General features: G+C 35.6%; 1 protein-coding gene across 2 annotated transcripts in view; it reads right to left on the minus strand.

The window, feature by feature from the left end:
- Positions 1 to 23,661, minus strand: part of XPR1 (xenotropic and polytropic retrovirus receptor 1) — a 259,722-nt gene that overhangs the window by 21,606 nt on the left and 214,455 nt on the right. The window contains exons 10-11 of one of the 2 annotated variants that reach the window (XM_025377418.1): positions 22,823 to 22,994; positions 21,143 to 21,337 (exon numbers count right to left, since the gene is read on the minus strand). In XM_025377418.1, coding sequence (XP_025233203.1) covers positions 21,143 to 21,337; positions 22,823 to 22,994 — 367 coding nt within the window. The remainder of the gene's footprint in view (positions 1 to 21,142; positions 21,338 to 22,822; positions 22,995 to 23,661) is intronic. The other variant, XM_025377428.1, reaches the window with a different exon arrangement.

Raw genomic sequence — 23,661 nt, forward strand, 5'->3', positions numbered from 1 at the left:
GAGACGAAGTTTCTGTAAGATACTCAAATTGATAAAATAATGACACTAAGACCAATATTTATTTATATAATACTTAGGACAGCCACTTTAAAGGCCAAGGCAGGTGGATCACCTGAGGTCAGGAGTTCGAGACCAGCCTGACCAACATGACAAAACCCTGTCTCTACTAAAAATACAAAAATTAGCTGGGCATCACGTACCTATAATCCCAGCTACTCGGGAGGTTGAGGCAGGGGAATTGCTTGAACCTGGGAGGCAGAGGTTGTAATGAGCCAAGATCACACCACTGCACTCCAGTCTGGGCAACAGAGCGAGACTCGTCTCAAAAAAAAAAAAAAAAAAAAAATATATATATACACACACACACACACACACACACACACTCAGAAACACTGCCAAATGTAGTGGCTCATACCTGTAATTCCAACAATTTAGGAGGCTGAGGCAGGGGGATCACTTGAGGCCAGGAGTTTGAGATCAGCCTGGGCAACATAGTGAGGCTCTGTCTCTAAAAGAGTTTTGTAAACTTAGCCAGGCATGGTGGCACTTTAGTCCTAGCTACTTAGGATTGCTTAAGCCCAGGAATATAAGGCTGCAGTGAGCCATGATCATGCCACTGCACTCCAGCCTGGGCTACAGAGCAAGACCCTAACTCTTAAAGACAAGCACAACAGTATAGATAAAACAGAACTATAAAAAATATGCAAGTAAAAACATAAATAAAAAGCAGAGAGAACAAACAGAAAACCAAAGAAGAAAATGGCACACTTGTACCCTAACATTTATATTACATCAAATGTCAATGGTTTAAATAAGCCAATTAAAAGACAGAGATTGGCAGAGTGGATTAAAAACCATGACCCAAAGATATTCTGTCTACAAAAAATAGGTTGAAAGTAAAATGGTCAGGCACAGTGGTTCAGGCCTGTAATCCCAGCACTTTGGGAGGCTGAGGCAGGTGGATCGCCTAAGGTCAGAAGTTCAAGACCAGCCTGGCCAACATGGCTCCACTAAAAATATAAAAATTAGTTGGGCATGGTGGCGCACACTTGTACTCCCAGCTACTCAGGAGGTTGAGGCAGGAGAATCGCTTGAACCTGGGAGGCAGAGGTTGCAGTGAGTTGAGATCATGCCACTGCACTCCAGCCTGGGCAAGAGAATGAGACTCCATCTCAAACAAAAACAAAAACAAACAAAAAAAAGAAAGTAAAATGATGAAAAATATATATAATGTAAACATTAATCAATGAAAAGCATCAACGGCTATATTACTACCAGGTAAAGCAGACTTCAGAGCAAGGAAAATTACTACAGACAGAGAGGAACATTGTATAATGATAAAAGAATTAACCTACTAAGAAGTAGCAGCAATCCTAGTTGTGTGTACACCAAACAACAAAGCAGCAAAATATGTGAAGCAAAAACTGACAGAACTGAAAGAGGAAACAAGCAAATCCACAGTTACAGTTAAGATTTCAATACTCATTCCCAGTAACTGATAGAACAAATAAACAGAAAATAAACAAGGATAGAGAACTCAACAACACCATCAACCAACAGGATCTAATCAACATTTATAGATCACTCCATCCAAAAACAGTAGAAAATACTTTTCAAGTGTCCATGGAACATATACAGGTACCAAGACAGGTCACAGAAATCAATAACAGAAAGACGATAGAAAAATTTCCAAATACTTGTGAACTAAATGGTACACTGCTAAATAATTCATGAAGCAAAGAGAAAGTCTGAAGGAAAATTAAAAAAAAATACATTGAACTAAATGAAAATGACATTACAACATATCAAAATTTGTGGGTACAGCTAAAGCAGTGCTGACAGGGAAATGCACAGCATTATACATACATTACACACACAACTACATACATTAGAAAACACGGAAAGTCTTAATAAACTAAGCTCTCACTTCAAAAACCTACAAGAGTAAAATAAATCCAAAACAAGAAGGAAATAATAATAATAATAATAATAATAATAATAATAATAATAAACAAGTTAATGAAATTTAAAAGAGAAATACAGAAAAATGAATAAAATAAAGAAGTAATAAAATTGGCAAACATCTAGCACAACTGACAAAGACAAATGAGAAGACACAAATTACCAATATGAGGAACAAAAGAGAGGATATCACTAAAGACTTTGAAGATATCAAAATAATGAAATACCTTAGACAAGTCAATGCATAGAAATTTGACAACTTAAATGAAATAAAATTCCTCAATGAACAAAGACTATCACAACTCACTATATATATTTTTATTTTATTTTATTTTATTTATTTATTTTTTTGAGATGGAGTCATGCTCTGTTGCCCAGGCTGGAGTGCAGTGGTGTTATCTCAGCTCACTGCAACTTCTGCTTCCCAGGTTCAAGCAATTCTTGTGCCTCAGCCTCCTGAGTAGCTAGGATTCATACAGGCATACACCATCATACCCAGCTAATTTTGCATTTTTAATAGAAACGGGGTTTCACCATGTTGACCAGGCTGGTCTTGAACTTCTGATCTCAGGTGATCCGCCCGCCTCAGCTTCCCAAAGTGCTAGGATTACAGGCGTGAGCCACCACACCCGTCCAATATGATATTATTTAAACAATCCTATAGCTATTAAGGGAATCAAATTTGTAATTTTAAAACTCCTCCCAAGTACATCTCCAGGCCTAGATGATTTCACTGGATAATTCTACAAAATTTTTAAAGAATAAATCTTCCACAAATTAGAAGAGGAGGGTAAACTACACAAATAATTTTACAAAATTAGTATTACTTTGATTCTAAAACCAAAGACAGTATATAAAAACAGAAAAATATAGAGAAATACACCTCATACAGACACAAAAACTGTTAACAAAATATTAGCGAATAGATTTCAGCAATATATAACAAGAAATATACACCAAGTGAACTTTATTTCAGAGTTTCAGGCTGATTCAACATTTGAAAATCAGTAATGTTAATTCAACATCTTAATGGGCTAAGTAAGCTTAGAAGAAAATCACAGGATCATATCAAATTATTTAGAACAAGCATTTTAAAAAATTAAAACAGGAATAGAGGGGAACTTCCTCAACAGAACACCTACTGCAATAAATGTTTTATTTATTATACTTAATGGTGAAAAACCAAATGCTTTCCCTCTAAGATTGGGAACAAGGCAAGGATATCTGCTCTCATTACTCTTACTCAATATGGTACTGGAACCTCAAGCCAGAACAGTAAGGCAAAAAAAAAAAAAAAGGAAGTAAAAGGCATACAGATTGAAGAGAAGGAAATACAACTGTCTCTTTTGTGCATGACATAATTGTCTGTGTAGAAAATCCCAAGGAATCTACAAAAAAAACCTCTCAGAATGCAAAAGTGAGTTCGACAGGGTCATAGGAGAGAAGATAAACAAACAAAAATCAATTGTATTTCTATATACTAGCAATGAACATACAGACACCAAAATTTAAAAATACAATACCATATATCATAGTCAAACATCTGAGAACTAAAGACAAAGAAAATAATCTTGAAAACAGTAAGACAGAAATGATACCTTATCTATAAGGGAAAAGCTATTTAATGACAGGATTTTTCACTAGAAACTAGGGAGAACAGAGGGAAGAGACAGTTTTCAAGCACTACAAAGAGACCTTTAATGTAGAATCCCACATCCAGCCAAAACACCCTTCAGGAATGAGGGCAAAGGCAAGGCATTCTCGGATGAAGAGAAACTCACAGAATTTGTCACCCAGTAGGCCTCTCCCCTAAAAGAATGGTCAAAGGAAAGTCTTTAAATAGAAAATAATAAAAGAAGAAATCTTGTAACATCAGAAGAAAAGACATAATATGCAAAAATATGGGTAAAGGCAAGATATTTTCCTTCTTGAGTTTTCTATATTATGTTTGAAGGTTGAAGCAAAAAATTGTAACACTGTCTGATGTAGTTATCAATATATTTAGAGAAAACAGTTAAGACAATAAGATGATAAATGGGGGAGGATAAAGGAATGTAAAGGGTGATTAGGTTGCTACATTTAACATAATCTGTTAAATGAAGGCATCCAACTCTTCAACATTTTACATATATATATGTGTATATATTTACACATACATACTTAGAGCAACCACGTAAGCAGCTATACAGAGATACATTAAAAACACTATAGACAAATCAAAATGGAATTTAAAAAAATATTCAAGTAGTCCACAGGAAGGCAGGGAAAAGAAATGAGAGAAACCAAAAATTAGGGAAAACCAACACAAAACACAAATAAAATAAAAGACTTATACCCTAACATGAATACAGTATTTCCCCCTTATCTGTGGGAGATACATTCCAACCATTCCAAAACCCCCAGTTGGTACCTGAAACCATGAATAGTACTCCTTTGATAAAGTTTAATCTATAAATTAAGCACAGTAAGAGACTAACAACAATAATAATAAAATAGAACAATCATAATACACTGTAATAAGTTATGTGGAAGGCTGGACGTGGTGGCTCACACCTGTAATCCCAACATTTTGGGAGGCCAAGGTGAGAGGACTGCTTCAGTCCAGGAGTTGGAGACCTCACCTTTACAAAAAATAAACAAAATTAGACCAGTGTGGTGGCACACACCTGTAGTCCTAGCTACTCAGGAGACTGAGGTGAGGGGGCTGCATGAGCCCAAGACGTCAAGGCTGCAGTGAGCTGAGATTACACCATTGTACTCCTGCCTGGGTGACAGAGTGAGACCATGTCTCAAAAAACAAAACGAAAACCACAGAAGTTATATGACTGTGGTCTCTTTCTCTTTCAAAATAGCATAAAGTTTTCAGACTGTGGTGGACCATGGATAAGTAAAACTGCAGAAAGTGAAGGTATGGATAGGGTCAGGGGGAATACTGTGCAAAAAAGGCAGCAAGAAGGATCCTTGTGGTGATGGAAATGTTCTGTATCTTGACTGTATGAATGTCAATATTCTGGTTGTGATATCATACTACATGTTTGTAAAATGTTACCACTGGAGAAACTATGCAAAGGGTATATGGGATCTCTCCGTATTACTTCTTGCAACTGCATGTGATTCTACAATTATCTCAAAACAAAATGCTTAATTTAAAAAAAACACAAAACTTGACTGTTCCTCAAAACCTTCACTGAGTTAACCACTTCCTCTTTCAAACCCCCTCACACCCTATACAACGCTGATAGTATAGTATTATTGCACTTCCACGTACTATTGTAGTCTATCTCCCTTACCAAACTGTGAGCTCCAAGAGTAGGTTTTAAAGGCAAGATATGTTTTGTTCATCTATGTATGCCTAGTATCTAGCAGTGCCTGATACGCTGAAGATGTTTTGTAAATGTTTGTTGAATAAACCTGGATGTGACAGATGTAATCAAGAAGGTAATTCGATTATTAAATTGTATTTATATTCAATTTATTATTTATATAGATCCTTATTTACTAGCTCCTCAATAACAAAATTATCTCTTCAGTGATTATAAAAGCATCAATGACACCATTTAGGACTTCCCTTCTTGACAGAGTTTGAGCAACTTTTCTTCTGCTGTATCAGACACCCCTTCCCAGATCAGATCATCAGAACCTCTTCCAATATCTTTCTTATGTATGTGTGTCTAGGCTTATTTTTAAAAATCCCTTTCTGTCACATATTTGATCAAAAGCCTTGGAAACATTCCTGTAGTAGGTTATTGCTGTAAGGAAAAGTTAAGACTTTGGAATAAGCAAAAATAATTACTGTGTATATAAAATGGATTGCATTGTTTACACCATACCTTTCTAGGCTATGTTTCTATGGAGTTTGTGCCTTTTCTGGTCCTGGAGCTATTTTATAATTCTGTATAAATTGTGGATAAATGCAAATAACTCTGTCTATAGGCACACAAATAAATTCTGTCTGACGGAGGTCCAACAATTCCATCTCACCCTCTACTCCTCCACCACATCCCACTTCCAGTGGAAAAAGCCAGTTTTGTGTCCATTTGTAAATGGGTATCAGCATTCCTTTACTCCATAGTAAGGGTTTGTTAACTAGCCATAATATGGAAAATATATAGCCTCTCCTTTGAACTAGTTGTGACAACTGGTTGGTTTCCTCTTCAATTCATGAGTTAAATAGAAGTTTGGTGTTTTTGTATTAAAAAATATCTATTTCTGCTTTTCCCCACTCCTTTTCTTTTATAATCAAATAACAATTCTGGAGCAGATAAACTATGCGTTTCTGCCTTCTCTCCTAGAAAAGACACAATTTCACTTATTTAAATGAAATGCTAACAACTATAACCACTTTAAAATAAATATAAGGATACTATAAACGTTTCTTTTCTTTTTTTTTTTTTTTTGACACAGAGTCTTAATCTGTTGCCCAGGCAGGAGTACAGTGGTACAATAATAACTCACTCTAACCTTGAACTCCTGGGCTCAAGTGATCCTCCTGCCTCAGCCTCCCAAGTAGCTAGGACTACAGGTGTGTACCACCACACTTGGTTAATTAAAAAAGAACTTTTTTTTTTTTTAGAGATGAGGTCTCGCTATGTTGCCCAAGTTGGTCTCGAACTCCAGGCCTTAAGTGATCCTCTCACCCTGGCATCCCAAAATGCTGAGATTACAGGTGTTAGCTACCATGCCCAGCCAGGATTCTATACATTTTACACAATGTCTCAAGTTGCTCATTTTATGAAAGCTTTAGGTAGTACATACATATGGGCACCAACTTTTTTCTTAATTGAACTGAAAAAAGTGGCAAACATAAGCTAAAATTATAGTCATTTAAAAATGGAAATAAATTGGAGTACATCTTTAAGCAGCTATAACACAGAATATAGTAATTAGAATTGAATATAAAATAAATGCAGATCACAAAGATGTATTCTAGAAATGTGAGAAATAACAATATGTATTCCACATTATGGTTAGTTAACAAACCTAAAAAGGGAGTGAGAAGAAATATAATAGGAGATATGCACAGAGAGAAGGAAAGCCAAAATGTCTTCCACGTTTTCTTCATACAGCCTGCCAATATTCTACACCAGTATAACATACCAGATATAAAAGATCCATCTGAAACAATTCTAAATCTCAGAGTAAAACAGTACAAAACTGTGATGCCTTTTTATATAAACCTTCATTTAATTTTTCTTTTAAATAAAATATTTTTAGAAGTAGAGTAAAACCTGTATTATCTCAAACGCTACCAAAAAATCAAAGTCAGTACTTCTGAAACACCTATTCAGATATTTACTCTGGGATCCACTTCATCAATTGCAGTATCAATCCACTTTGAGATATAATTAAAAATAAAAAATTTCAATAGTCTCTAATGACTTTCAGCAGAATAGAAGCTGATAGGAGAAACAAAATCTTTTTGTTGGTGGGGAACTCCTGGGTCCCCTTTCTTGATGTGCTTTGTGGGTGTGTGCATGCATGTACCTGTATTAAGACTTCCACTGAAGTAACTAACACTTGACTGTCTCTGCTCTTTCTCATTCCGCTCTATGAAAATTTACACGTGTCCTTAAAACCTCCTTATGAAGTGAGTACCATTATCATCAGGTAACATGCCCAAGATTCACTGATCCAAAGCCCATATACTCTTACCCAGTATGCTTTATTGCCTATGTACCATTCATCACTTGACTGCTAAGATCTTACAAACAGTTCAGTAGGAGAAAGTAGTATTCAAATCTACTTTTACTTGTCTCTATATTTGCTCAACACCACATCTGTTTACAACATCTTTTGTCTGCATGCTACTTAATGTGTCCTCAGTGAATCACCTTTAGCAGAAGACATGGTAAAAATGCAAATTTTGGATCACCCTAATCCTACTGAATTAGACCGAAAGTAAAACCGAAGATAATGCATTTTAAAGCAAGCATCCAAAGTAATTCAGATACACACCAAAATGTGAGGATCAGAGCATTATAGCATGCTGCCTTGTAGGAAATAACCTTTCAGAGTAAAAAAAGGAATCAATCCAGAGTCAAAATTCTGGTTTTGCTACTTACTGTCATGTGACCTTGGGCAAGCAAAATGAGAATAACATCTGTTTTCCTTTCTTTCAAAGTTGGTATCAGGTTCAAAATGAAATAATGTCTGACAACACATGACATATTTGCAAATAGCTCTATTAGACTAATAGAATGTAAAGAGCTAAAGGGGCCTTAGAAAGTCTAGGCCAACAACTTAAAAAAATTTTTTAATAAAAGGAACTATTTTTTCTCCCCATTTGTAAAACAATTGCATGCTCATCATAAAATTCATTAACGGGCAAATAAAGTGAGAGCACTGGATGGTCACATTTCAAATGTTGAGATTTTATTTTTGGTTTTTAAAAATTTTACTGTATTTTTTTCTTTTGAGATGGAGTTTCACTGTGTCTCCCAGGCTGGAGTGCAGTGGTGCGATCTCCACTCACTGCAAGCTCCGCCTCCCGGGTTCACGCTGTTCTTCTGCCTCAGCCTCCCCAGTAGCTGGAACTACACGCGCCCGCCACCATGCCCGGCTAATTTTTTTTAAATTATTATTTTTAGCAGAGACGGGGTTTCATCATGTTAGCCAGGATGGTCTCGATCTCCTGACCTCGTGATCCACCCGCCTCGGCCTCTCAAAGTGCTGGGATTACAGGCGTGAGCCACCGCACCCGGCCTAAAAATTTTACTATTATTTCATTTTATTGTGTAATAGCAATGATCAGTAGAATAATAGTGATGATTGCAGACATCCTTATGTTAGTCCAAATTTTAAAGGGAATGTCTCTGATACTTTACCTTTAATCATGATTCTAGCCATTGGTCTAAGATATAGAGTGACAGATTATATGCACATGTGTGTATAGTATTTTGCTATACTTACAAAGTATTCTTATATTCTTTCTTAAAAAAATTAACAAATGTCTCCTTGGCACCTACAGAGCTGACCACATGGCTTTTCTCCTTTGGTCTAGTGATATGGTAAAATTTATTTTTTAAGGATTCCTAACACTGAACTATTTTTTGCATTCCTAAAATATCTTAGTCATAGTATATTATTCTTTTAATATACTGCTCAGTTCTAGCTGCAAATATTTTATTAAGACTTTTTACAATGTTGGTGGGAATATAAACTAGTATAGCCACTATGGGGAGCAGTATGGAGGTTCCTCAAAAAACTGCATATAGGAACTGCCATATGATCTAGCAATTTCACTACTGGGCATTTCAATCCAAAGAAAAGGAAATCAGTATAACAAAGAGACATCTGCTGCGCCATGTTTACAGCAGCACTATTTACAATAGCCAAGATTAAAAAATCAACATAGGTGTCCAACAACAGATAAACGGATAAAGAAAACGTAGTGTATATACACACAATGGCATACTATTCAGTCATAAAAAAGAATGAAATCCTAGCAAAACAGATGGAACTGGAGTACATTACATTACGTTAAATAAGCCAGGCACAGAAAGTTAAACACAACATGGTCTCACTCATATGTAGAAGCTAAAAATGTTAATCTCATAGAAGTACAAAGTCCAACAGAGGTTACAAGAAGCTGGGAAGCATAGGGGAGAGAAGGATAGGGAGAGATTTGTTAAAGGATACAAAATTACATCTAGATAGGAGGAATAAGTTCTAGTGTTCTATACCACAGTAGGATGACTACAATTGACAACAATATACAGTTTCAAAGAGCTAAAAGGATAGTGAGTGTTACGAACACAAATGATAAATGTTTGAGATGGATATCCTAATTACTTTGATCTGATCACATATACAGAAACATCACTATGTACTCTATAAATGTATAATTACCTTGTATCAATATTTTTTAAAATAAGGAATTTTTGTATGTATATTAATAAGTAATATTAGACTACAGTTTTATTGAGTGTGGTATTTTTCAGAATTATGCTAGCTTTGTAAAGAGAAATTAAGACGCTTTCTTTTTACATTTCTAAATGGTTTAAATGGCACAAACCATTCTTTGAAGGTTTGAAAGGTTTTACAAAGTTTCACTTGTGAAAACACTGTGGTCTGACACTTTAAAGACAACTTTCCCTATTCCTGCAATAGCTGTTAGTCCACAATTTAGAGTGTCTGTCTTCCTGCATTTATTTTGTTAACTTCTAACTTTCTAAAGATAAATTGTCCATTTTACCTAGACATTTACTCATAATTATTTTAAATTCTTCCACATCTATAGTTAAAACCCCTTCCCTAATATTTTGCATGTGAGTTTTTTCACGCTGTCATCACAGATGGTAGAAAGGATATCAATACCAATTAACACTAGTTATAGTGTACTTATACAACTTAATCTTTATAATAAGCTTATGAGTTGGGAATTACTACCTCAATTTTACTAATTTTAAACCAAAGAAATCTAGTCACTTTCTCAGGGTAACATAATTAGTAAGTGGCTAAATTAACCTAGTCCTGACTCCAAAGCCCGTATTCTAGTTCTCAATGTGAAAACGTGCCTTTCACTAAGACAGTGCTTTTAAAATTCTTACTGGCAGAGGAGTTGATTAAATTGAGAAGAGGGAGGTGTTTTGCTCTTTAGGTAAGAAGTACTACTTTCTGCAATAGAAAGTTTAATGACAGATTTTAAAAATTAATTTCAAATATCAACTTTTTCAGTTATTGAGAAAGGAAATAGAATTAGTCTAATATTCATAAGTGAGAAGACTATATAACAGATCTTAGAGTTTCTGCCTAATTTTCTTCAGTGATTCAGTGTTTTCTATACCAGCTATGAAATGTGTTGTGTAGACTTCAATATTCTACTTTGTTTGGGAGATATTTATTGGTTTGAGAAGATTCCTGGTAAGGATAAAATAGTTACAAGTAGTACAATTCTACCTTTAAAAGAAATATGTTGTGGGGTATTATTCAGAAGCAACTAAAAAGTATTTAGAGAGAGGCCTGAGAAGCCCACAGGAGAGGAACAAGTAGAAATACAAATGCTACTTATCAATGAGATATTTAGGTAGATGTTTTATTTTCCTTCCTATTAAGTGGCGCCATTGTTTTTTTGTGTTTGTTTGTTTTACTATGCGAAGAAAATACCATGTGTAGTGTATGAAAAGTTTTTTCCCTCTGAATATTTTCATGAAAACCATATCTGATACCTATCCAAAGTATCAATGAAATTAAGAATTAGCTGTAGTGTATGAAAAGTTTCTTCACTCTGAATATTTTCATGAAAACTGTATCTTATACCTATACAAAGTATCAATGAAATTAAGTATTAGCCAGGCGCGGTGGCTCACGCCTGTAATCCCAATACTTTGGGAGCCCAAGCTGGGCAGGTCACCTGTGGTAAGGTCAGGAGTTCGAGACCAGCATGGCCAACATGGTGAAACCCCGTCTCTACTAATAATACAAAAATTAGCTGGGTGTGGTGGTGGGCATCTGTAATCCCAGCTACTCAGGAGGCTGAGGCAGGAGAATGGCTTGAACCTGGAAGGCGGAGGTTGCAGTGAGCCGAGATTGTACCACTAGACTCCAGTATGCGTGACAGAGCAAGATTCCATCTCAAAAAAAAAAAAAAAAAAAAAGAAATTCAACATTAGCCTACTGGTCTTTTGTTCATTACATTCTAAGAAGCATGCTCACAACATTCCTTATTTATTAACAATATACATTGAGAAAATTGCTAGCCAGCTTTAACAAATTACCCTAACTACCCTTGATATTTCTTTCTTTTTTTTTTTTTGAGATGAAGTCTCGCTCTGTAGCCCAGGCTAGAGTGCAGTGGCATGATCTCAGGTCACTGCAACCTCCACCTCCCGGTAGCTGGAATTACAGGTGCATGCCACTCCACCTGGCTAATTTTTTGTATTTGTTAGTAGAGACAGGGTTTTGCCATGTTGGCCAGGCTGGTCTTGAACTCCCAACCTCAGGTAATCTGCCCGCCTTGGCCTCCCAAAGTGTTAGGACTACAGGCGTGAGTCATAGCATCCGGCCCCCTTGATATTTCTTAAAACCTAAAAAAGAATACAACACTAAGCAAATTAATCATGTCAACTATTCTGCCATCACTTGAAACAACATTAATGTTAGTTTTGTTTCCTTCCAATTCAAGAATGACTTTCGATTTTCCAGCAGAGAGAAATTATTTTCATATTTTGGCCGAGTCCACATTGCTCTTAATTAAAGTGCGCCAGCTGTGTGAAGTGGCTCAGGCCTGTAATCCCAGCTTTGGAAGACTGAGTTTGAGACTAGCCTGGGTAGTCCCAGCTACTCAGGAGGCTGAGGTGGGAGGATCCCTTGAGCCTAGGAGTTTGAGGCTACAGTGAGATACGACCAAGCTACTCACTGCACTCCAGCCTGGGTGAGAGAGCAAGACTATCTGTGAAAACAGACACACACACACAATCATTATTCTTCATCTACTATTTGCAGGTGCATTGTGTGACTTTTAACAAGCCACTGTATAATATTTCATATATGATGCAGTTACTACAAGTAAACTATTCTCCTATTGCTGAACATTTGTTAGATTATTTCAGTTTTTTACTATATAATGTTACAAAGATACATTCGTTTTTGCCCAATTCGCTACTTAGGAAAAAGTTATGGAAAGGTAGTTACTAGGTCAAAAGGTATGAATGATTTTAAGACTCAACAGAATTCCCAAATTGCTTACAAATTTATACTCTACCAACAGAATGAGTTTTCATCTCTCCGTAACCTTGCCAGTGATAGGCATCATCACTTCTTTGATTAAATATTATTTTAATTTGTATTTCTGTTTTTATTACCAAAGTGGAAAATTTTTCATGTTTATTAGTTATGTTTATTCTACAAAACTAACTGTTTTAAGTCCTTTGCCACTTTAGACAAATCAGTTTAAATTGTTTTCTGTATCATAGTAGATTAGATTACATTTTAAAACTCTTCTCTTCCTTTCAACCCATCCCTGTTTCCATGACAGAAGTATATTTTCTTGCCCCATTAATGCAGGGTGTGATGACTTGCTTTGGCCGAGCAGTTGCAAGGGCCTTTGGAAGCTAGCAAATACCGAGCAAGCAGAGGCTTAAAATCTGTGTAATAGGTCTTGTTTCTGTCAGTCCCATGTGAAGAGTTTCTCCTGGGTAAGTGCTGCTCTTTCAGTTGAGGCGCCAGAATGAAGACACATGATTAGATCGAAACCCAACCTGCAGTGAGGAGCCAAACCCTGCCAGAATAGCAGCCTGAAGGCTATCCAGCTGAGCCCAGACGAGACCAATCAATTCCCAGCTGACCTACAGATGCATAAGCAAGAATGGATTAAAGCTGTTTTTAAGCTACTGAGTTTTGAAGGGTTGGTTTATTATGCTGTTAATAGCCGATGAGTACACTTACTGTATTATACTATAAAACTCTAAGGGAAAGACAGTCGCATACAATCTATTATGTTCCTTAGAGTACCATATACTTAGCAGGAACTCAAGGTCTGTAAGTACATTTGCCTGCTCATTTTTTTCTCTTTCTTTTGTTTTTGCTGTAAATACCTAGATACAATGACATTTTCTGATGTTTATACTTTTCACCATAGCTTTCTCATGTAAAATTATATATAATATAAAGTATATAAATTAAAACAAAAATAAAAAATTCGACTTTCAAGCAATTGGTCTTTACATTTCTCTTCAATTAGACAAACTCTTGTATAAAAATTTTTCAACCATTTCTTTTCTTCTTTCTTTTTTCTTTTTTTTGAGATGGAGTTTTGCCCTGTTGCCCAGGCTGGAGTGCAATGGCATGATCTCGGCTCACTGCAACCTCTGCCTCCAGGGTTCAAATGATTCTCCTGCCTCACCTCCTGAGTAGCTGGGATTACAGGTGCCTGCCACCACACCCAGCTAATTTTTGTATTTTTAGTAGACATGGGGTTTCACCACGTTGGCCAGGCTGGTCTCGAACTCCTGACCTCGTGATCCACCCACCTCAGCCTCCCAAAGTGCTGGGATTACAGGTGTAAGCTATTGTGACTAGTCAACTATTTCTTTTAAACATCACAGATCCTCTCTCAATTTCTAAGCAATAAAATAGTAGAGACTTTTTAAACTTTAAACGTTTGTGCATGAGTGTTCCAAAAGCAACATAATTTATGTAGAAATGCCAATTACATCTATCAGTTTTAAGAGCAATTAAGAAAACAAAGGTGACTAGAGATAGGACTATGAAAATGGTATCAGGGCCGGGCGCAGTGGCTCAAGCCTGTAATCTCAGCACTTTGGGAGGCCGAGACGGGCGGATCACGAGGTCAGGAGATCGAGACCATCCTGGCTAACACGGTGAAACCCCGTCTCTACTAAAAAATACAAAAAACTAGCCGGGCGAGGTGGCCGGCGTCTGTAGTCCCAGCTGCTCGGGAAGCTGAGGCAGGAGAATGGCGTAAACTCGGGAGGCGGAGCTTGCAGTGAGCTGAGATCCGGCCACTGCACTCCAGCCTGGGTGACAGAGCCAGACTCCACCTCAAAACAAAACAAAAAAAGAAAATGGTATCAGGGTGTGAGCATATGTGTTCTTTTTTTCAAAGACTTTTAAGTGACAAAGAAGATGTAAAGGAAATTTAATTTATTCAAAGCTATAATTAATATTTTAAAAGCAATTTAAGATGGGATATAATTATAAAACCATTTAAAATTAACAACGCCAAGTAGATAAAAACCACTCAAGAAATATTTGTTGAATTAAAGTAAAATTAATAATCAGGAAAAAAGTCTCCTATTTGGCTTTACGGCATCGGCAGTTCTGAAGCAAATATTGTCAAGATAAATTCTAAAATAATTTGTTTATTTTCTACATTGTTAGTTACACTAGGAAATTACAGCGGAAATATATCAATTTCGAAAGAGTTAAAGATTTGAACTACTTTAACAGTAAGCCAAGAATGAGAGCATTTATCCAAATGAGTTTTTAAAAATGTGTGTATATCTTTTTTTAAAAAAAGTTAATGAAACAAAAATTTCCCTAGAGAATTAAAAACAATTACTGTTTCTATTACTGTATAACAAGACTAAAATGTGGAAATTCTGGCATAACAGCCTATTATTCAGGGTAGAAAGAGGGTAATAAACTGGTCATACCCCAGGGAGGAAGCACTTCAGGACTATGTGTGCTCACTCAAACAATGATAGGACTATTGCACTGAAGGCCCTGAGCTATTGCTGAGGAATCCTCATTAGGGGGCACAGCAGCCCTTAGAGAATGTTAAGAAGGGATCTAGAAAGATCTGGGCACTGGAAAACAACCACACAGACATAAATGAACTCTTAATTGTGCTGAGAATACTTCTTTGTTCCAAATATTTTATAAAATCTAGTAGCAAATGCTTTTTAGCAAACACTAACAAAAGTCTAAAGTAAAATATGAAATCAAAGAGTAACAAAGAGCTAACTAAACCACTAAAAATTTACAAATATTTTAGAATGTTACAAACTGTAAATGAAAAATAGAAAATCTAATGAAATGCTCTCCCTCAACAACCACTTAGAAATAACAACATAATGGCCTTTTCTATTATTGTACCTCCCACGGGCTTTTCTTTGCTAAAGCCAAGAAACCTCAAGGACTCACAAAAACCATTTAAAACACTTTTGTGCCTCCTCCAATCCCAATTCCAACAAAACACTTGTAGGAGTTGCCTTCAAATTTAGCCATGCAATGAAATGTGAATTCTTAAAATGCGGAGATTGGCTGCTAGCTAAATTCCTTTGTTTCTAAAATCAATGATAGAAAAAATAAACTGAAATATTTCAAATGTGTTTTCCTTTTTAATACAAGTGAGTGCTAGCTGAAATATTATCATCCTTAATTTCCCTCAAATGGGCTGCCTAAACCTCCAACCTCCTCCCTTACTTTTCAAAAAATGAGTCTAGGCACACAGTTAACTCTTACACCTCAATTTTTACAAATCATGCAGCATAACATGAGACACTTTAGAACAATCTTGAAAATGCCCCTAATATAATGCTGTTGCTATGGTAACTCCTGCAGGCTAGTTCTTTGAAAAGACTCAGATCTCTGAATCCGAACAAGGTTACCTCACCATCTTTTACTCCTTGCCCCTCTAAAATTTATCACTTGTAACAGTACACATACATTTCATAGAAAAGTATCTACCCAATTAATCATATTGAATCTATTCTTTTGGCTCAATGATTATTTCTAAAGTCCATGTTTTCTAGTGCCTTTTCTCTTGGAATAGTATCCAAAAAAAAAAAAAAAAAAAAAAAACCAAATCAAATTCCACTTGTTTGATGTTTTTATTTTTCCCATTTCCCATGTTCTTTAACAAATTCTACTTCTGATCAATATTCAATGCCAATTTTTCTGTCAATGGTTCCTCTGAGCTGTCTTTTCAATTTTTTTGCCTCGATTTGAAGCTTTTTGATTAAAAATTTTAGTGATATGAATATTTAACATGTAGCAACCATGACATTTTTAAAATTTTATTTTACCAATATGATTAAGATATATAACCAATGGTCCATCTAAAAAGTGTTTTTGTTTCTGGTTTTTAAAAAACTTCGACGTGAGTACTGATAATGTTCAGTGAGTAAGTAGCTATGTTACTTGGGCAAAAAGCCAAATACATTTCTAATCGATACTTGCCCTGTGCAAGTCCCCTGGCCAAGACAATCATTAAGGATTTCTCTTTAAAAGACTCTGTAAAGCAAGACATATAGCAGCTCTAGTCAGCAAAGAAAGTATTTCATTTTATCATAAATTCCCTTGTAGCATACTAAGAGTCTAAGGAGATTTCATGTGTACTCTTTTATTTACTATTTAAAACAAGCCTGTGAAACAAAAAGAACAGGTACCATTATCTCCACTTTAAAGATGTGGCTTTGTCTGAAAAAAAAAAATCCCTAGGCTGAAGAATAGAATTGAGAAATACTACACCTCTACCACTCACAAATTACATGGCCTTGAGCAAGGCACATAATGGGTAACTAGAATCCTCCTTAACTTAATATAAACAATAGGATACAGCTTAGATGTTACCTCACAGAAGTCTTCCTCCCATCCTAAGGCCTAGGAGACTGAGTTAGAGACCTGTGCTGGGGGTTCTTCCGGTACCCTGCTTATCTCTTTATACTCTATTTTTATGCCTTAAAAAAAAAACTGTGGTAAAAACAAATAAAATTTACCATTTTAGCCATGTCTAAAACAGTATACTTAACAGTAGTATTAAGAACCAATTAATGTCTTTTTGTCTATTCCCCTACTAGATTATAAAGGGCAAGAATTGTGTTTTGTCACTATATTTTTAGTGCTTAGCATGGCATGTTACATAAAATATTCTTAATAAGTACTTGGTGAATGTATCCTTGCTTTGCCTGCCTGTCTGTCCACCTATCTACGTGGTCATGCATCTAACTCAGAACTAGAATGAAGGAATGAGGTGCTTACACATGGATATATATATATATTTTTTTCAATTTTTTCATCTGTTTTAAGCTTTTTGGTTAAAAATTTTAGTGATATGAATATTTAACATGTAGCAACTATACAGTTTTTTTTTTAATTTTAGCAATATGATTAAGATATATAACCAATGGTCCATCGAAAAAATATTTTTGTTTCTGGTTTTTAAAAAACTTTTACTGTGGGCAAAAAACTGTGTCCAATTTATATATATATAAATACACACACACACATAAAAATAAACATGTAAACCTGAAGTCAAAATTTTTTCCACTTGTCTGACTGATTTCCCAATTAGGGTATGAAGAGGATCAGAGTATGCCATCCCCAAATATGCCACTTTGGCATAAGGATTATTATTTTGAGCTGAAGGCAACTGAGAAACCCTCAGATAAAGGGAAATATATCTGCCCTCCCTCTTTTTATCTAAAAGCAGGGCATACATTCCTTTTGTAAATGTAATATAAATTTCCATTTCTAAAGCTGATGCTCTCACTTCCATACTAGGAAGAGGACGGCAACACTTCTTCACCAGAGATGACACTTATCAATAGAGAAGACACCAACTTTGGTACACATAACAAACCTTACTAAATAATCCTTTTCTTTCATTAGAATCCCCATATATTTACCTTTTCACAATTTACCACCAAGAAGCCCAACCCCCTACCTTTGTCTAAACTTACTTTTTCACAATTTATCACTCTTTGTAAAAATGGTATAAAAGCCCCCTCCACCCCCTGGTCTAAACATTTCTTTTGGGTCTTCTTTTCTATGAAGACCTCTGTGTACATAACAAACCTTTTCTTTTACTCATCTGTCTGCTGTCAATTTCATTTGCAGGCCCCAATTACTTAAGAGGGTAGAGGAGTAAGTTTTTCCTCCCCTACAGGTATATTGCAGATATTTTCCATAGCTCAGATGAGTATAATCTGAAGTTCTAGATTTTTTGCAAAAGGACATTTAAAGAATATGATAAAAGTATTTCATCATAAAATATTGCACTGGAAAATGTGTACTGAAATTAACAATATTTTTATTTTCCTAACAATTATTTGCATATGCTGGGTTAGACAAAGAGCTTCTAAAAGTAACAATAACATGATGGTCCACTGTCTAGGTTAGAAAGTTAATGACTCCAATGGCTGGTTATCAAATCCTTTTTCATTCAGTTTATGTTCAATTATTTGCTTTATTTATTTTCAACCCTTTGCTTTCAACCAAGAAAATCTAATTGCTAAAAATATTTATTGGTGATAGATCACTATACGATTTTTTGAACAAATAACTCAGAATTGGGTAAATAACCCATAAATAACTCACTGAACTCATAAAACTGAGTGTTACTGCAACAACAAAACTCCTTCTACTCTCATCTACATAGCCACAAGATTTCTGAGTTTACTTACATAAAAACTGAAAAAGGAAACAGTAATAACATAAATTTATCTCGTTAAGAAATGTTTACCTGCAACAATTACTTATAAAAATTAAATTTGTAATACATTTGTAATGTTGCTTTGATCAACTGTGGGTAATTATCAGGGTAATGGTGATTACAACCCAGAACAGAAAACAAATTAATCTCTTAGTGACAGAAAGAATTTAATTTCAATTTACATGTTTATGTAGCAGACAAGTCATTAAAACAAAAATATATTATATTAAAATATACATTATAGTTCAAGAGCAAAGAGATGGAAATTTTCTGACTATTACACAATAGAAACATTTAGCAGTTTTATTTTAAAATGTGAACATTTAAAATACACTAAAACTATATCTTTTGTAATTACTTAAACTTAAGATGAAAAATTTTGGTTGTAAACTTAAAAATGTCCAAAAGGTAATATGGTTTATAAAATTCTTTGAAGAAGTACGTGAGTAAGGAATGTCTTAAGCCCACAATGCTATTTAAACTATTACTTTTTTAGTTTAGACATTTTAGATGTGGACTGTTCACAGATTTGATGAATTTGGATTTTCAGCTTTTTACTGAATGCTATCAGTATACAGTTGACCCCTGAATAATATGGGTTTGAACTTCACAGATCCACTTAACATATGAATTTTCTTCTGCCTCTGCTACTCATGAGATAGCAAGACCAACCCCTCCTCTTCCTCCTCAGCCTACTCAATGTGAAGATGACAAGGATGAAGACCTTCATGATGATCCATTTCCACTTAATGAATAGGAAAGATATTTTCTCTTCCCTATGATGTTCTTAATACGATTTTATTTTATCTAGCTTACTTGATTATAAGAGAACAGTATATAATACATATGACATACCAAATAAGTGTTAATAGACCATTTATTTTATCAGTATGGCTTCCGGTCAATGGTAACTATTAGTAGTAGTGTTTTTGGGAGTTAAAAGTTATCTGTGGATTTTCAACTGTGTGCGAGGCTGGTTCCCCTAATCTCCAAGTTGTTCAAGGATCAACTGCAGTTAAAGGTATATTATGTTCTAAAATATTCAACTAGAAAAACAGTACTCATTTTTACGTGGGATGGAAGAAAAGTAAAGGGTTCTTTGTAACTTAGTAAATGGAGTCATAAATACTATATTAAATCAGCTGCCCAATTTATAAATTCTCTAGTAACAACCTCCTGAATTATGATACATGCCTGGATTTAACAGCATTCCACAGTATGAGTTAAAATTATGGGAGCTTTGGGGATGTGTTTCCTTCACTGACATACTTAGTTAAATTATATCATTTAACGAGAATGCCTACATCGTGGTAAAATTATTGGCTACATTTATCAATCCTACTCCAACCACAGAATCTACTGGAAAAAGTGGAATTATATTATAAATATCATCTGCTGCATCAAATCTCAAGGTTTACTGAAGCAATGTTCTGATCTTTTATGACCATTAGACACACTTTAGATTAGCAGCAATTTTGTAGCACTGGCCAAAGCTCCTAAAATACAGTCTCTCAATTAAGAAAAAAAAAATCACTGAAAAAAAACTTTGCAAAGTATTTAAAAATAACGAATAATTTCAAATAGTAACATCTCTTTACAACCTACAGATGAGAAAGTGCAGCATCTAAGGTGTGGGCTGATATTGACTTAAAAAGACAAAGATGGAACGCATTTTACAAAAAGGAAGTGAGATTGCTGACTGACAGTTCTTGGAAAAAGGTTAAAAATTCAAAACGAGTGACTGCATGTGGCTCAGAACTTAAAAGCCTTTTCTCTTCCCAACAGAAGCGCAGTCTCAAGTAATAATAGGTTGCCATGGAGATGAGAAACTAGAGGAATCAGAGAACTCAATTTGCAGTTAAATGGGCTGGAAACAATTCTTACTACTTGGTGAAGGAAAGCGATTAAAAACATACTTGATTGCCACAGGGAATTTTTTTTCACCAAGCCATTTCCCAACCTCATTAATGAACAAGGAAGTCTAAAAACAAATGGAAACCCAAGATATCCATAGATTGAACCCATTAAACATAATTCAGAATTTTAAACATTATCACAAATTCTTATTCTGGGTGACTGTGCTTCTTTTCAGTGGTACTTTTATCAGTAGATACTGGAATGAGACTAAAAGCATTCAAGAACAAACTGGTATAACTGAAGGAACTGAAATTTCAGTGAAGAAAAAGAGCATGACAAATGGAAAAGTAGCCAGAGTAAGAAATAGATTCAGGTAGTAAAAATCCAGGTTTAAAAAAAATCTCTTCATAGTCAATCACAGAATACCTTTGTGAGTGCTGTAAAGGGCTGCAAACGTCACCATGAAGAAAGTTGTGGAGTATTTGCCAGCATTAACTAAATGAGGAAAGGCCCTTTTTGTGTCTCGATATCGGCGCAGGCACTGGATGAAGCGAAGCCAAGCAGGAATGCACTGAACAATGGCCCGCACACCATATGTATATTTGTGGCAAATTCCTGATTCTGTGAAGATTTCAAAGAAGAAAAATTACAATTGTAAAAAATAACTTGTTCACATCATTTAGTCATATAGCGTAGCCACTACCAAGTCTGAAAAAGCAAGAAACCTGGGCTTCAGAATCACTTTCTTCTTTGCAACTATCACATTCTCAAGCTTTTTATTTTTTTTGAGACTGAGTCTCTCTCTGTGGTCCAGGCTGGAGTACAGTGGCACAATCTCAGCTCACTGCAACCTCTGCCTCCCGGTTCGTGATTCTCTTGCCTCACTCTTCTGAGTAGCTGGGATTACAGGTGCACACCACCACACCCAGCTAATTTTGTATTTTTAGTAGACATGGGGTTTTGCCATGTTGCCAAGGCTGGTCTCCAACTTCTGACCTCAAGTGATCTGCCCACCTCAGACTTCCACAGTGCTAGGATTACAGGTGTTAGCCATCGTGCCCAGTCTATTCTCAAGCTTTTTAGTGATAGATAAGTCAAGGAGAGAAGGTAAAATATGTTGTGGGGGAACTAGTGGGGAAATCTGCTCTCTCAGATTTATGGATATCTGTCCAGGAATCACTTTCTTTGGAGTGTGATAAAACTGTAAGAAAATTAGAAGATGAGTCTACAGTAGGAGGAAAAAACAGGTTTGCTCTGTAATTTGAAACATCTGGAAAGCCTACAAGTATCACCAGTGATTCTATACAATTTTGTGAATTCCAAACCACCACAACACAAGACACCCAAGAGCAAATGCTCTTGTTCACCCACCTCCCCTCTTTTTTTAAACCAAGAACAAACTGTGTGTTTAAATAAGAATAGAGTTGGTAAATCAATTTTTCCTTGAATTCTGAAATTCAGAATTGAGTGTGATCAACTTACAACAGAATTGTGATCCACTGGCAATCAATAAAAATGTGTCAGCATCGGCTTCATCATTAACTTTCGTTAGTCACATGTTACATAATCTATCTAAATTAGATCTTTGTCATGAAGGCAAAATTTCTTAATAACTTGAACTGCTGGAATAAACTAAGGTGGTGGGGGTGGGGGGGGGGCGGGAAGAGCCAGAAGAAAAATAACACCCCAAGTAAGAATTAAAAAGCAATCTGTAATTACTCTCAAAGCACTTGATCTATTTCTAAATAATCAGTATTTTTGATCACTGGTATCTGGGTTACATTACACAGCAACAGTGTGACAACAAATTGTTGGCATGAAAGTATTTGCAATTTAACTACCAATGTGCTAGAAAAAGTTTTAGAATTCTTTAAGTGTAAGTTGTAAATCTCTTGGCAAATGGACAGACGAAATCCTAATGCATAATTTAAAAGCCAAATTATATCAGATAAAGAGACTGCTAACAGAATGCCAAGTACATTTAATTAAGTTTGTAATATTATTGGGTAAGTTTTCATCATGACCTTAACTTTCTCATTTATCCTTCCCAATATTTCTTGGTTTACACCAGAGATTTAGTAGTACAGAGGCAAATTCATATCCTACCTTCTGAATTATTTGGCAACAGGCCCTCACTTTCATCCCATTTGAGCTCCAAACTGTAGAAGCAGATCATATATTCCAGGTCCATCAGTATCACTGACAGGCTGTTCAGCTGATCGGCCAGCCAGAAATCAGCAAAGCCTACTTTATGGAAGGGGGCTGTAAATACTCGAAACTGAGAGAAAGAAAAAAAAATCAGAAAACATAGAAACAAGAAAAGTCATATTAAATGTCTCCATTTCATGTCTGACCATTCAGCATGATTACTTTAGTTGATAAAATGGAAACCAAAGAACCAATCATAAACACAGAGACCTGGCAACAGTGGTTATCGTGGTTGAGAATTAGCAGTGAAGGGAATCAGTTGAATGGATAACTAAGAAAGGAAGTAAAGGAGGGAAAAAAGCAGGAATAACTATAGTTAGAAAACAGAAAGTATGGGTGCTGCTAATTCTTTGCAAAAATCCAAATATTGTTAAGGGATCAGGGAGATGCCATTACCCCCTGATTTTTCATCTAAAAATCTATATAAACAAATCTTTCCATATTCCTAGTGACTTTTCAAGTATTTGGGCCTAAAGATTTTGATCTCACATTTTTATACCCGTTTAAATTGTTCACAATTTTTACATACATGTCAGCCATCAACTAAAGTTGTACTTTAAAAATTTATTGGCCGGGCACGGTGGCTCACGCCTGTAATCCCAGCACTTTGGAAGCCAAGATGGGCGGATCACGAGGTCAGGAGATCGAGACCATCCTAGCTAACATGGTGAAACCCTATTTCTACTAAAAAATACAAAAAAGTTAGCCAGGCATGGTGGCGGACACCTGTAGTCCCA

The sequence above is a fragment of the Theropithecus gelada genome, chromosome 1, assembly GCF_003255815.1.
Source record: "Theropithecus gelada isolate Dixy chromosome 1, Tgel_1.0, whole genome shotgun sequence".
Lineage (NCBI taxonomy): Eukaryota > Metazoa > Chordata > Mammalia > Primates > Cercopithecidae > Theropithecus > Theropithecus gelada.